The sequence below is a fragment of the Peromyscus californicus genome, unplaced genomic scaffold, assembly GCF_007827085.1.
Source record: "Peromyscus californicus insignis strain IS unplaced genomic scaffold, ASM782708v3 Scaffold_20__1_contigs__length_68692818, whole genome shotgun sequence".
In the NCBI taxonomy this organism is placed as follows: Eukaryota; Metazoa; Chordata; class Mammalia; order Rodentia; family Cricetidae; genus Peromyscus; species Peromyscus californicus.
Window position 1 is genome coordinate 66526605 of NW_026294503.1, and position 14659 is coordinate 66541263.

General features: G+C 52.2%; 1 protein-coding gene across 1 annotated transcript; it reads right to left on the minus strand.

The window, feature by feature from the left end:
• Positions 1–213: 213 nt before the first annotated feature.
• On the minus strand, positions 214–9612 carry LOC128116365 (keratin, type II cytoskeletal 74-like). The gene is made up of 9 exons (XM_052747544.1): positions 9142–9612; positions 8291–8505; positions 7518–7578; positions 6735–6830; positions 6374–6538; positions 4875–5000; positions 1435–1655; positions 868–902; positions 214–407 (listed from the first exon to the last, which is right to left on the minus strand). The coding sequence occupies exons 1-9, from the start codon at positions 9610–9612 to the stop codon at positions 214–216; spliced, it is 1584 nt and encodes a 527-aa protein (XP_052603504.1).
• Positions 9613–14659: the final 5047 nt, after the last annotated feature.

A 14659-nucleotide genomic window follows, 5' to 3' on the forward strand; every position in this document is an offset into this window, starting at 1 on the left:
AGAAGATGATGGTGGCTTGAGCTTCCAGAGCCTCCTGCAAACTGCAGGCAAGAAAAGGCAGACGCTCCCATGGGACCTCCTAACATGGGAGGACTGATTGTGTCACTCAGAACTTGAAGTGGATAGTGGATAGGTCAAGGGTGATGGGCATCTCTGGGCAGCAGCAAAGTCATTCTTCCTCTAGACACTGAGGTGAGTGGGGTGGTGGCCTTATCAAGTAGTCTTCTTGGCCAGGGTACCAACGGCGGTGCTCTTGTCCTGGGAGTCCCTGATGTCTCTTGCTCCTCTGGTCTTGGCCTGGTTGTTTCGAGGGGTGCTGGGGCTGCCAGCTGCATTGCCGGCCCCAAAGTCAGAGCTCACGGAGCTTGGATGATAACCGTAGGAACCGTAACTGCTGCTGATGACAGCTGAGGAAGAAGGGCCGCGAGTGTCTGTCAGCAAGGGGCAACCTCTGTGCTAACTGCCATCTCTGAAGATGTCCTGCCCGTCCCACCACAGTCCTCTGAAGTCAATGTGCACAGCCAGTGCAGTGAGAGAGACCTTGACATGTGACAAATTGTGTGATGGAGGAACCACAGAGAATAGATACGGTGCCTGCCTTCTGGGATATCCTGGGGAAGTGACCATTCCCAAGCCTTTCTCTAGACAGCAGTATCCCAGGAGATGGGCCACAAAAAAAAGAGCTGAGTGTGAACTTCAAACACTTTTTCCAGGGGGCAAAAGATGGGAAATGTTGTTCTTATGCCAGAGAACATTTGCAGGACATTAACAGCAACTTCTAGGTGAAGTAAAATGGTGATTGGAGGTGCATCCCTGTATCCCACGGCCCCTGGCTTCCTTAGCCCAACCTATCTCTAGGATACTCACAGATGCTCACGGAGGATGGGTTCTCACCAGACATCCTGCAATGCAGAAAATTAAGGTAAGACTTCTCAGAAGGCTGAGGCAGGAGGATTGCCATGATTTTGTGGTCAGCCTTGGCTACAGAGAAAGACCCTGTTTCAAACAAACAAGCCAAACAAAAAAAAGAATAAAACCACCAGTGATTCAGCTGAACCTTAGTGGACTCCTGCTTTTGTGTGTTTATTAATTTAATTCATTCTTCTAGCAACATTCAAATCTCCATTCTATAGATGGGGAAATAGAGACGTGACATGATCTACTGGGACCTATTGTTAGCATTGAGCAATGGGGGCAAGCTGTCTGTCCCCACAGCTCCATTTGTATCACCCCACAGCCACCTGTACATATGGCTGGCCTCTGACATCCCCCTGTAGGACGCACAGCTGAGTTCACCTGGCAAACCTCAGCTTCCCTCTCTCTGTGTTTCCAACACTGTTTTCCTTATCTTCCTCCTCTAAAATGTCCCCTCAGCCAGAGAAACCATAACTGTTTCTCCCTTGGCACCATGGCCTTGCCCTCCAGCACCCCCACCTGCACTCCTCGCCCTCCAGCAGCTTGCGGTAGGTGGCGATCTCCACGTCCAGTGACAGCTTCAGGCTCATGAGCTCCTGGTACTTCCGCATCATCCGAGCCAGCTCCTCCTTGGCCTGCTGCAGGGCACCCTCCAGCTCATCCAGTTTGGCCCAGGCGTCCTTGAGAGCACTGTCCCCTCGCTGCTCAGCATCAACGATGGCCGTCTCCAGGTTGGAGCACTGGGGAATCAAGAACAGAGAGACGATCAGAACATAAAACACAATCAGATCACACCAGTTGTGGTTGTTCATATCGTTGATTTGATAGAATCACCAAGGAGACAAGGCCCTGGTTGTGCCTATGAGGGATTGTCTTGATTAGGTTGGTTCAAGTGGGAAGACCCATCCTAAACGTGGGCAGTACCATTCCCTGGGCTTAGGTCCTGGATGACCTATGAAAGAAGAAAGAGAGTTGAGCTCGGGCATTCATCATCCTCCGCTTCTTAACTGCAGATTCAACTTGACAGCCTGACACCATGCTGGACCATGCTCTCCCACAGTGCCACCATGCTGGACCACGCTCTCCCACAGTGCCACCATGCTGGACCACGCTCTCCCACAGTGCCACCATGCTGGACCACGCTCTCCCACAGTGCCACCATGCTGGACCACGCTCTCCCACAGTGCCACCATGTTGGACCACGCTCTCCCACAGTGCCACCATGTTGGACCATGCTCTCCCACAGTGCCACCATGTTGGACCACGTTCTCCCACAGTGCCACCATGTTGGACCACGTTCTCCCACAGTGCCACCATGCCGGACCACGTTCTCCCACAGTGCCACCATGCCGGACCACGCTCTCCCACAGTGCCACCATGCCGGACCACGCTCTCCCACAGTGCCACCATGCCGGACCACGCTCTCCCACAGTGCCACCATGCCGGACCACGCTCTCCCACAGTGCCACCATGCCGGACCACGCTCTCCCACAGTGCCACCATGCCGGACCACGCTCTCCCACAGTGCCACCATGCCGGACCACGCTCTCCCACAGTGCCACCATGCCGGACCACGCTCTCCCACAGTGCCACCATGCCGGACCACGCTCTCCCACAGTGCCACCATGCCGGACCACGCTCTCCCACAGTGCCACCATGCTGGACCACGCTCTCCCACAGTGCCACCATGTTGGACCATGCTCTCCCACAGTGCCACCATGTTGGACCATGCTCTCCCACAATGCCACCATGCTGGACCATGCTCTCCCACAGTGCCACCATGTTGGACCATGCTCTCCCACAGTGCCACCATGTTGGACCATGCTTTCCCACAGTGCCACCATGTTGGACCATGTTCTCCCACAATGCCACCATGTTGGACCATGCTCTCCCACAGTGCCACCATGTTGGACCATGCTTTCCCACAATGCCACCATGTTGGACCATGCTTTCCCACAGTGCCACCATGCTGGACCATGCTTTCCCACAGTGTCATCATGTTTAACTACACTTTCCCACAGCTGCCAAAGTAAGGCTTCCTCCCTTAAGTTGCTTATGTCGGGATATTTTTATCACAACAGGAAAAATAACTGCACCCGCGGTAAAGTAGCACATTAGTCTCCTTATCCAGATGGGACCCAAGGTGCAGGAAGGAGCTTCAGAGGCAGCGCCAGGATCTGGGCCTACACTTTCCACTGCAGATGAATGTTTGAAGTTGTTGGCCAGGAGACCGCCGAGAAGGTAAAATTGATACCGCCCCAGCATAAGGACCTGAGTTCAGATCCCCAGAGCACACATAAAAAGCTGGGTTTGGTCATGAGCCCCTTATAACCTAAGAGCTGTGGCTGTGGGTAGAGAAGGGAGGATCACTGGGGCTTGCTGGTAACCAGCTTAGCTACAAGTTCAGTGGGAGACTTCGTCTCCAGACAGAGAGGTAGATCAGGACGCAGGTGTTCTCCTCCGACCCCCGTGCACATCCGGGTGTGGACACCTGTACATGTGTGCACATACACCACACATACATACACACGTATTTTTTAGAAGTCAGGAAAATGAGGCATTACCATGGGACCCTTGGGAGCTGATGGAGGCCAGGAGAGCAAGAAGAAATTTCAATGATGCTGAAGTTGTCTAAAGCCTGAAGTCAAGGCCATCGTGGATACAGGACCAGCCCACCAGATGCAGAAGAATCATTCCTGAGGTGCTAGCCACACTGCCCCCAAGGATCAGACAGCATGCACCACCACACTCAGATTTCTGCTGCAGGGCACCCCTCCCCTTTGTGCCTGTTAGCACCAAGACAGAGTGTGGCTGGAGCCCCCCCACACACACACACACACACACTCTGCAGGAGCTTTACCCAGGCTTCCTGAATGCTCCCATGTATGACCTGGATAGGCAAGGCAGCCTTTCCATAAAATAGCCCTAACTTACAGCCACAGGCTGGGATGCTGGACTCTGAGGAAGCCCCCAGGCTTCTGTAATTTCAAGGGCTACCAAGAGGGCATTTATAACGGAGTCTGTAAGCCAGACAACCATAGTTTTAAAAGTGTCCCTGTGTCCTGCCCCTCCACGAGGTCCCAGGGATGTAAGGAGAAGTCAATAACAACCCATTACTATCAGTGTTGATGTGGCTCCTCAGAGGGTCCCTGAAAGGAACACATACACACACACACACACACACACACACACACACACACACACACACACACTCACATACGCACACACTTCACATACACTCACACATTCACATACACATACACACTCATACACACACACTCATACACATACACATACACATACACTGACACACATACACACATTCAAATACACACACAATTACATGCACACACTCACACACACGTATACTGGCACATACACATTTATATACACTAACACACACATGTGCACACACACACACACACACACACACACACACTCACTCACCCAGCATTTAGAAATTGCTGTCTCGGGTGAGACCAGTACAAAGGTCCTGTGGCACAGGTGCGATAATCCGGGGGACTTCATCTGCAGCTCGTTCTTCCACCAGGGCCCTGCCCCCACCACGAGGACGGGAATGCAGGGTGGCCACAGAGGGCCCTGTCTTATCCCGTGCACCCAACCACTTGGAAGAAGGAGGCCCAAGTTGCACACAAAAGACAAGGGACAGGTGTGTTGGGCACAGAAAAAACTTAAAGCAAGGCTACCTGAGCACGTGAGCTCTAACCTTGCCCTGTAAAGAGCTGGGGAGGGCAAGTCACTGTTCCCTTCCTGCCCAGCTGTCTAATCTGCACAGTGGGTAAGCCAGAGGTGGAGTCTTCCCCATGCCGATGCAGGGTGAGAAGGAGGCCTATGGTTGTTCCTGGGACTCCCAAGCCTGGGAGGGAGACGCACTTCTTCCTCAAGAGCAGCCCTGTGTCTCCATCACAGGACTGTAACTTTACCAGGTCACTGCCCACCTGCTTCTTGACGCTAGCGATATCACAGCGGATCCTCTGGATAAGCCGGTTCAGCTCCGACATCTCATTCCTGGTGTGTTTCAGGTTGTCCCCATGGCAGCCAGCCACCAGCTGCAGCTCCTGAATCTAGTGACCCAGAGGCAGGAGATGGTGATGAGACAGAGGAACGGGAGAGCACACCTACCCCAGGGAGCTTGAGATGATCCTGGAGGTGGTGAAGCCAGCACCTAGGTGCCCTTCCAGCTCTGACCAGGAAACCCCCTCACCCTGTCCTTTAGGCAGAACCTGCGTGTGGCCCAGCTTGTCTCCTGTCCTCCTTCTCAGGGTGCACAGGGGAGGTGCAGTTCCCTCTGCCTTCTCCAGTGTGAGAGTTGACACCTGTTTTGTTCATCACCCTGTGTTCCGAGGGGCTTCTCCTAAATGTCCAGCTTGGCTCTGCCCCAACATCACAAATGTAGCAGTGAGTAAGGCCTGCCCTGTTCTTTCTGAGGCTCATCCCCTCCTGCAGAACTTTCCCAGGCAAAGGTCAGAGGGGAAGGAAGGCCAGGGACGCATGTGTCTTTAGAAGGAGTTACAGGTGGGATTGGGGTAGGGTGGGGGACTAGTGGTCCAGCTCTTCAGGAAAGAGGATGTGGAATGCCTGTGGACAGGAACAAGGGACAGGAGAGGGTAGTGAGATTGAACTGCACTTGCCATCTGTGCTTGGTGGTGCTATTGTTGAAATTAGGAAGGCTAATGTGTTAATATCTTCTCAGCTTGGCACTATTGAGACATAAGTCCTAGTTAGAAGTTTAGGTCACTGGGGACACGTCCTTGAAGGGGTATTGGGAACTGAGACATCCAGCCACTTTCTCCTACTCTCTCCGCTTCCAGGATGCCGTGAGTGAGCTGCCTCCTCTACCACGAGCTCCCGCCATGATGTATTGTGCGTCCCTGGGGCCAAGTATCCACAGACTGAAACCTCTGTGGCCATGAACCAAAACAAACCTCCACTGCTCATAAGTTGTTTTCTCTCGCCACTTTGCTACAGAAATGGAAAGTTGACACATTAATGACTGTGAAAAAGGGGGTTAGTAGAGGAGAGGGCCTTACTCCAGCACCTAATCTATTAGTCAGAACGCTCTTAGAATTCCAACTGGCTCTTGAGGGTCTTCCAACACCCTCATGCACAGCAGAAAGGAGCTTGGGGGTCCCCCATCTCTCCCCACCTGGCCCCAGCTCACCCACCTCTACTCGGTTCCTCCTTCCCTGTGTCACTGTGCCCCCACCCCCATAACATCATCTGCTTTCCGATGGGAGCATCTCAGTCTATGCCACCTCGAGGACTAGCTGTCTCTCCCTGTTGGATTTGTCTGCCCACACTAGTTGGACAGCAGGGCTGAGAACTCCCTTTGGATAGAATGTCATTGGTCCCAACTCTCATGCAGCATTTCTATGGTGTTGGTGGAGGGACCCTTCCCAGGAAGGAAAGGGGCTCCCCCTCCCCCACCAGAACCCACCTCAGTCTGGTGCAGCATCTCAGCTTCAGCCTTGCTCTTCAGGGCAATGTCCTCATAGTGGGCACGGACCTCAGCAATGATACTGCCAAGGTCCAGATCCCGATTGTTGTCCATGGACAGGATGACAGAAGTGTCACTGGCATGGGTCTGGAGCTGAGCAATCTCCTGAGTTGGGGATAGAAACATAGTCAGGGCCCCCAGATCCTCACCGATTCTCCACCAGGCTTCTGGGTCTGAGGTCTCTGACAGAGCTGGTCACGCTAGTCTCTGCAAGCATCTTTATCTGAGGTGGTCCCTTTGGGAAGGTCAGGGTCTCTCAGCCAGAGAGAATTGAAAGTATGGAGGATGGGTGTGTCCTCACCGCATCGTACAGACACTTGAGAAACTTGATGTCTTTGTCCAGAGAGTCCACTTTGGCTTGAAGTTCCACCTTGAGTGTGTAGGCTGCATCTGCATCCTGTCAGAGGCCCCATAACATCATCAACACATCCCTCATCCCACCAACCACCCTGCCTCTGCTGCTGCCCTGTCCTGTAGCCACCTGACTTTCAACATGTTGATGCAGTCAATCAACATCAACTTTCCTCAGACTGGCTGAACCTTTGGGAACAGAGGAAGGGAACAGGGCCCGTCTTCCTTCGTTTCACCTACAGAACACACAGCCCAGAGAGGCGCTTGCATTTCCTCAAGCCACACAGGAAGACCAAGATGAGCCACGTTCTCCCAGTGACCCCACAGGACTCCCTCCTGTCTCTTCCTAGCCAGTGTCTGGCTATGTGTTTTTCTTCTCCAACTTACTGGAAGCCATAACTCTGGTCTCACTGAAATTCAGCCCCTAAGCCCCTCTCTAGGTGTCCTGGATGAAGTCCTGAGTGGAGCCGCTTAGAGTATAGGCACAAGAGAGACCGAAGCCCATGGCTGCTTCTAGAGTTCACCTTCTTCCTTTTTAAAAATATATTATTTATTTTTTGTTTGTTTGTTCTTGTTTTTCGAGGCAGGGTTTCTTTGTGTAGCCCTGGCTGTCCTGGAACTCATGTCATATACCAGGCTGGCCTCGAACTCACAGAGATCTGCCTGCCTCTGCCTCCCAAGTGCTAGGATTAAAAGCATGCACCACCACCACCACCACCGAGCCTAGGCTCACCTTCTTAAGCAACACAAACTCATTCTCCGCTGCGGTACGTCGGGTGATCTCCACTTCATACCTGTGAGAGAGGGGAGAAGATGACAGAGGTCTGCCTGTCTGTCAAGTAACCTCTTTCCACTATAGGGCAAGTCCTGGGTTTGGTGAGATCTCTGGGCATTGTGATTTGAGTGTTACGTGTGCCCCACAAACGAACACATTTGAACACTTGGTCCCTAGCCTGTGGTACTGTTTCGAAGGTTGTGGAAGCTTCTAGTCATGGGCCCTAGATGGCAGCCATATAGCTGGAGGGACAGAGCTGAGGAGTTCGAGCTTGACCCTACTTCTGGCCTCAGCTCCCTGCCTCATGCTTGGTAGCATGAAACAGCCACTGCCCATCACCACGGAGCTACCAGCTGCTGTCTTTCCACCCCACCACCACCACAAAGGACCGTAACCCCTCACACTCTAAGCCCAAACAAACCTCTTCTTCCTTAAGCTGCCGCCTGTCAAGCACTGGTTTCAGCAACAAGAAAAGCAGTTGATATGCCAGAAGTGAGTGCCAAGAGGCCAGTGGTGTCAGTAAGAACCTTGGATCTCCTCACTGCATCCCAGGAAAATACCCAAATGCCTACACAGAATCCTTTACCAGCAACGGAAGCATCCAGAGGGCCAGTGAACCCAGGGACTCCTACCTATCCGCCTGAGAAGATGTTACCACAGGGCGGGTACCTCTCCACAGCCAGGGAAGACCACATGAGCCTCTGACCCTGGAGCTTTGGTGGCCTGCTCACCTTTTCTTGTAGTCCTCCACCACATCCCTCATGTTCCTCAGCTCCGAGTCCAGCCTTAACCCGTCCCCAGAGAGCGCATCCAGCTGCTTGCGAAGGCTGCTGATGTGGGCCTCGTAGATGGGCTCCAGATTGTTCTTGCAGTTGTTCAGGTCCAGCTGCTGCAGCAGCTCCCACTTGGTCTGCAGCACCTGGTTCTGCTGCTCCAGGAAGCGCACCTGGAACCCAAACCCATAGCCACCTGAAACCATACAGATATTATCATGCCCCATGGACGTTCGCCGTTGACTTCCCAAGAGAAGGGGAGTTTTGTGAAATCCTGTGGGTCAAACCCTAACTGTCCACCAGCAGTCCTTCCTGGGAGACACAGTTAACAAGTGCATTCCCAGCCTTCTGGGCCCCAAGTCACTGAGCACTTGCCCAAGAGACGGAGTTCTAACTTCTTCTGTGGCTTGAGCCTGGACCCAGGAGACATTCCCTTAGGTCTAAATGTGCCTTCGTGGACTGTGAACCCTGCCTTCTGGATTGTGCTTAATTCTCTCAGCTGTTCACATTCTTAAAAAAAAAAAAAAAAAAAACAAACAAAAAACCTGCAGACACCTCCCACAATTTGATCTTCAGGAACTCACCACTTTTCTCAAAATAAGGCTACCTCTAGCCATTTCCCACCTTCTCCATAAGATTTCCAAAGGAGGTAACCTTCATTTATTCCCCATTCTGGGCACCTTGTAAATCTATTCCCTTCCCCTTGAGATGAGGGACCACCCATACAGGCCCCATCACATCCATCCGTTGCCCAGGAAACAGGAGAATTGCTACTATATAGCATCATTATGTCTTCCGAAAAGACTCACCTTGTCGATGAAGGAGGCGAACTTGTCATTCAGAGCCCTGATCTGCTCCCGCTCCTGTGCCCGCACCTTCTGGATCTTCGGGTCCAGCTCCACATTGAGTGGGGCCAGCAGGCTCTTGTTGACAGTAACACGGTGGATGCCCCCAGGCAGACCCGCAGATGGACAAGTGGGCCCCAGGGCCACACTACCAAACATGCTGCTGGCGAAGCCGCTAGCTCGAGTCCCTCCATACCCAGAGCTATGCCCAAAGCTGTGCCCTGCGGCCCGAGCACTGCCGCCTGCCACATTGAAGGTTGTCTGCCGATTCCTTCCAAGACTGTAGAGGCTCCTGCTGCTGAAGCCAGCCCCAACCCTGTGGCCAGTTGCCTGGCAAGCAGCCATGCTGCCCATGGGTTTCCTTGGCACCACGGCAGAAAGCACACTGAAGTTGCCCTTGTCACTGCCAGACCTGAAATTCAGTTGCCGATTCATGGTGGAGCGTGATGGAGCTGGAGCTGTATAGTCAGTCGCACGATACTGGGCCACAAGAAGGCTGTCTCCTTTTATCCCCACTGAGCCCAGGACACCGGAAAGGGGCGTCTCTCCACTATCTCCTTCCCCTGCTGAAGGGCTGAGGTAATATGCAGAGTATAGATCTCCAAGCCTTTGAGCAACAAAGCACTTTTGATAGAAAGTGGAATATGCTGCCCTTGCACACTGCAATGGTCTAATTTAAAGTTTATCTGGTCCCTAATTAGCGACCTGCAGAGTTATCCCCCTCAGCGATCTCTTAGCTTTACTTTTCCAGTGATGCCACCTTCCTGCTTATCTACCAACAAGGCACGGGATAAATGCCTGCCTTCTTCCAAGGAGGGGTCCTCCGCACACTCCAGGCTTCTCCTGTCTCCTGTCATCTGATCTTCTTGAGGAAGGGGGTACTGAGAAAGGAGAGGCTCTGTCCTCACAGATATGGCTAAATCAAAAAAGAAGGTTCATGGAGTCACCGTTTGGGTCGTGCTAAGGACCACAGTTGTCCAGCAGTAGATGGGCCCCAGGACAGAGTAGAAGTGAGAGCCGGCGTCCATCTCACCCCTGCTTGCATGAGCGCTCTGTGGGCTTTCTGTGTTGGTCAGGGAGTGCCCGGCGTAAGGTGACTTCAAAGACGCACTTTCCTCAGTGAGATGCTTCTCAGGCAGCCACCATTTCCTCCACTGGAGTTTTCTCTCCTGGCTGAGGTTATCTGTCCCATCCTGAGAGCCCAGGTAGGAGCTGGTCAGTAGCCGACCTCTAGCTGTGTAGAACACATCCTGGATAAAGTTGGTCAGAGGTATGAATCCCTAGGTTTCACTCCTGGGCCCCCAGGGCACCGTTCTACCAATTCTCTGATTACTTCCAGGAGCTGCTCGATGTTGGGATAGCGAACATCAGCCCTTGAGAACGCGGGGTGGCCTGGTGGAGTGGGGGCTTTCTGAAGTAGCTTCGAGCGAGGCATCTGACAGCCCTCCCAGTGCCTGTGAGTGACAGCACTGTGGAGGTTTGCCAAGCTCTGGTAAGGCAGAGGGTGGTAGAATAAGTTCCCCTGAGGAGAGGGCCACGGAGAGGGGAGGAGGGGGAGGGAAGGACAAACCTGGGGAGAGGAAAGAGAAGCCGAGAGGCAGAAGCCATCTCAGAGGAGCACCCCCAGGAATGGTTTCCACATCAGCCCCTCCCAGGAGCCCTGCATCTAGAGTTCCCAGCAGAGCCTGGCCCAGAGGCTCAGGGAATGTAACAGAAGGGATGGCTTTGCCTGGGGTTTTCTAAGCCGGACTGCAAGGGTGGCAGAGTCTAACTTTGCCGCCTTTTCCGATGTGGAAATGTCAATAAACCATGTAAGGTCCTTGACCTGGAATGACCAGTATTTGTCCCCAGACTAGAAAGCAGTGCCTGCATCAAGAACTGAGGCCCAGGCTGAAGTCCTGGGGTAACTGGAGAGCTCTGTGTGTAGTGAACCAAGATGTACTGAGAGGGAGGGGCTGATTTTGACTGGGTTTTAGGGACATCCAGAAGGCTGAACTCCTAAGTGTAACAGTGCTTATTATGAGAAATCCACGGAGTCTGCTTAGAGGACAAAGGAATTTGTGAGGGAGGAAGACTCAGTACAGCACGGGATATTTGTCATACCATCCTGGAAGTCTGAGGTACAGTTCCACATTGTTCTTCTGCCTGAGTCCGTCCCAGCATCCAAGCTCACAAGGGAGAGAAGGAGGAGGCATATGTGTGTCTCAGGTCTTAAGGGTAGCCCCGAGCCACGCCCCAGGGTCAGGTACTTCAAGGTCATAGGTAGGTAGAGCAGTTACCTGCTACGTCTCTAGGGGCAGTGCTTCAAGGTCCTAGATAGAACAGGTATCCACTACAAGTGCTCACCAAGGAGCTAGACAAGCAGGGGTGAAAGGTTACGTTGTAGCAGAAGCCATGGCGGCAACTGTAAGAGCGGTTGCTGTCATGGTGGGGGTGGGGGGTGGGGGGTGGGGGTGGGTGGGGGGAGTGGGTATAGCAGGAAGAGTCAGTCAATGTGTGTGGCTCACTTCCTATGTGTGAAGCATTGTGCCAACTGCTACATGGCATACCTATTTTAATTGTTTTAAAGACATGGTCTCTATCTACACAGCTGAGATGTACCAGGAACTCTAGATTTTCCTATTTCACCTCCCCAAGTGCTGGAATTGCAGGCCTGTGCTGCCACATCTGACAAGGAGGAGCTAATAAATCCATGCATTACTGCTTACAGTTAGGGAAATGGAGGTTTAGAGACTTACTTGCCCAAGATCACTCAGCTAGTAAGTCAGAGATAGCACTCAAGTTCAAGTGCACCTGATTTCAAAGCCTGTTTCCCTAACCGCTGTGTTACGTGACTGAGATGATGTCAGAGGCAAAGGCACACAGATTCCTGGTGTATGTCGCAGGTGCTGCAGAGACCCTCATGAGACAAGCGTGGAACGAGGAGAAAGGGACCTGGGCTCACATCAGGGGATATTCAAGATTAGACATCATTCTAGTGTTCAGAGAGAAGGTTGGTCAAAGTAGGGGTGAGCAGACAGAAGGAAGAGATCACATTAGAGGCTGTTTGGAAGTTTTAGACCCCACAGTCCTTGCCTCTCATCTCTAGCTCCAACAGGAACCTGGCTCCAGCTGAGACTCCCAAGGTGAGTCTTGCACGTTCGGTGCCTGGCAAAGCGTGAGCTCCAGTCTGACAGGATAGCGAGACTTCTTATTGGGACACTGGCAAAGCAGCACGCGCTGGACAAGACTTGGGGTGCACAGCAGCAGGTCTCCAGGGGTCAGTGAACATGCTGCAGAGGAGGAGATGTGTGTCGACGGATGGCTCAGCCACAAATCTACATCACACCCTCTCTCTGAGGCTCAGGGACCGTCCTGGAGGAGGGGAGCAGGAAGATTCTGACAGTGAGAAGTCAGAGAGGACCAGAGCAGAACAATGCCTTTCGGATGGGACGGGACAGCTACATTCAGGACCTCACAGAAGCTGGGGTTGCCTGCCTAAGATCAAGTCTTTCAACATTCTAGCGTGGGGTGGGAAGGGGATCCTGAGCCCAAACTCCTGACTAAGGGCTGTGGACAGCTGAGTTTCTGGGGCCTGTCTAGAGGTATTCAGTCTTCTTCAAGGGTGTGGCTCCTGGTAGGTCAACCATGCTCTAGTGAATGGCTCCACACCCACAAGTACATTGGTAGTCAATTGTTATAAAAAAGGGAGCTGATTGTTATTTTTAAAAAAATATGATATTAAATCAGGGGATTAGGATGTGAGGTTAGATTAGGGATGAGTTAAGGGTGAATATTATCAAAATACATTATATAAAATTCTCAAAGAGTTGATTTTTACAAAGAAAGAAAGCTGAAGAGTGAGTGGAGCCCACCCACACTCCCCAAAGCAGCTGCGGGAGGCTAAGAAGGGGAGCTGGGGTCCTGGCACCCTTCATCTTCATTCCCAAAGAAGTCTTGAGTGCCCCCCATACACAGGCCCAACCTTGGGTGGTCAACAAGGATGTAATGGTGATGGCTGTGGTGACTGTGACGGTGAAGGGAGAGATAGCAGGGGTGTGATTGATCTCCCTTGGGGACGTTGGCTCCTTCCCTGTCAGGGATAAATAGATCTTGACTGTCAACTGACATTATTATTATTATTGGTGTGTGTGTGTGTGTGTGTGTGTGTGTGTGTGTGTGTGTGTGTGTCCAGGACAGACACAGTTTGTCTGAGTGGAGACAGAGGTGCCCTCCTGACTGACTCCTAGGTGATGCAGTTCTGGAACTGGCTTCGGCCTCCGGATCTCCTCTAGCTCCACCCTACACCAGGTGGGCTATCCTTCAGTTACTCACGGCCAATCACACTCCTCTGTAGGTTCATTGGAGTAGTAAGTATCTAAAGCTGGGAGAGGTTGACTCAGTCAGTGGGTACGGAACTGAAAACCTACTGTGTGCACGCTATATATTAGACTCAAGAGAGGAGCTATCCAAGCTGGAGGCCACTGAAGAGGTGTAACTGGAATGTGTTCTGTGATGGTTGTTGCAGTTTTATCTACACTGCCTGTGTCAATGAGTGACTCAGACAAACTGTGTCTGTCCCAGAGAACACACATACACACACACACACACACACACACACACACACACACACACACACACACACTCAACAATAACGGTGAGATCTATTTGTCCCAAACAGGGAAGGAGCCAACAGCCCGAAGTGAGAGTTCATCAGGTCCAGCTTGGCAAACAAGTAGGTGTACTGGGGTTACTACTGGGAATACAGGTAATTCGTGGGCACCTGGACCACTGAAAAGTCCCCAGCACAGTCCTTTGCTTCCTCTTATGTCGTAGCAGCTGGAATGCCTGGGAGAAGAGGGACCAGATAATGATCTCATGAGGGTGTCAGTGTATCTCAAGGATCTTGTGTCATGGGTTTTGTGACCATCCCTCTCCCTCTGAGAAAATGTCAATAGTCCTGATCTCCTGAGAGTTCCTGTGGGTCATCACAGCTGCTCTGCATCAGGACGGCAAAGGTCACATCCAGCTGGGAGGAAACAGTATGCTATGTAGCTATTGTTGAAATTTGGATTCTTTAAATAATTACTTTGAAGAGTGCTTTTTGTGGGTTATATATCTTTACCAGCAGAATGGAGGTTGGACTTTCTGGTGTGGGCTGGGATCTAGAAGGCTGGATAGCCTGGACAGGTGCAGGGAGCAGGCTGTTCAAGTAGTCCCCTTCTCCCTGTAGGCAGTGCGGAATCACACAAGAATCTCCAAGGGGCAGCCTCACGGAGCCTGTATTGTAGGTAGGCTTTGCATTGCCGGGGAGCTTTAGGCGGTTCAGGGACCCTGGAAAGTTCCAAAGAAAATGAGTGAGTCTGTTGTGTTCTGATCGGTCACCATGTCGATACAGAATATTCTGGGAAAGCAAAAGTCCGACCCTGAAAGCACATCATACCAGGGAAAAATAGGAAGGGGTACCAAGAGGGACAGCATAGCAGCTCCAAACGGATGAAGC

Coding starts and splice junctions, on each gene's coding strand:
- LOC128116365 (XM_052747544.1), bottom strand. CDS start 9,612: ATGAATCGGCAACTGAATTTCAGGTCTGGCAGTGACAAGGGCAACTTC. Junction 5,001..6,373: donor AGATGCTGCACCAGACTGAG/GTGGGTTCTGGT, acceptor CTGGGTCACTAG/ATTCAGGAGCTGCAGCTGGT. Junction 1,656..4,874: donor TCGCTAGCGTCAAGAAGCAG/GTGGGCAGTGAC, acceptor TTGATTCCCCAG/TGCTCCAACCTGGAGACGGC.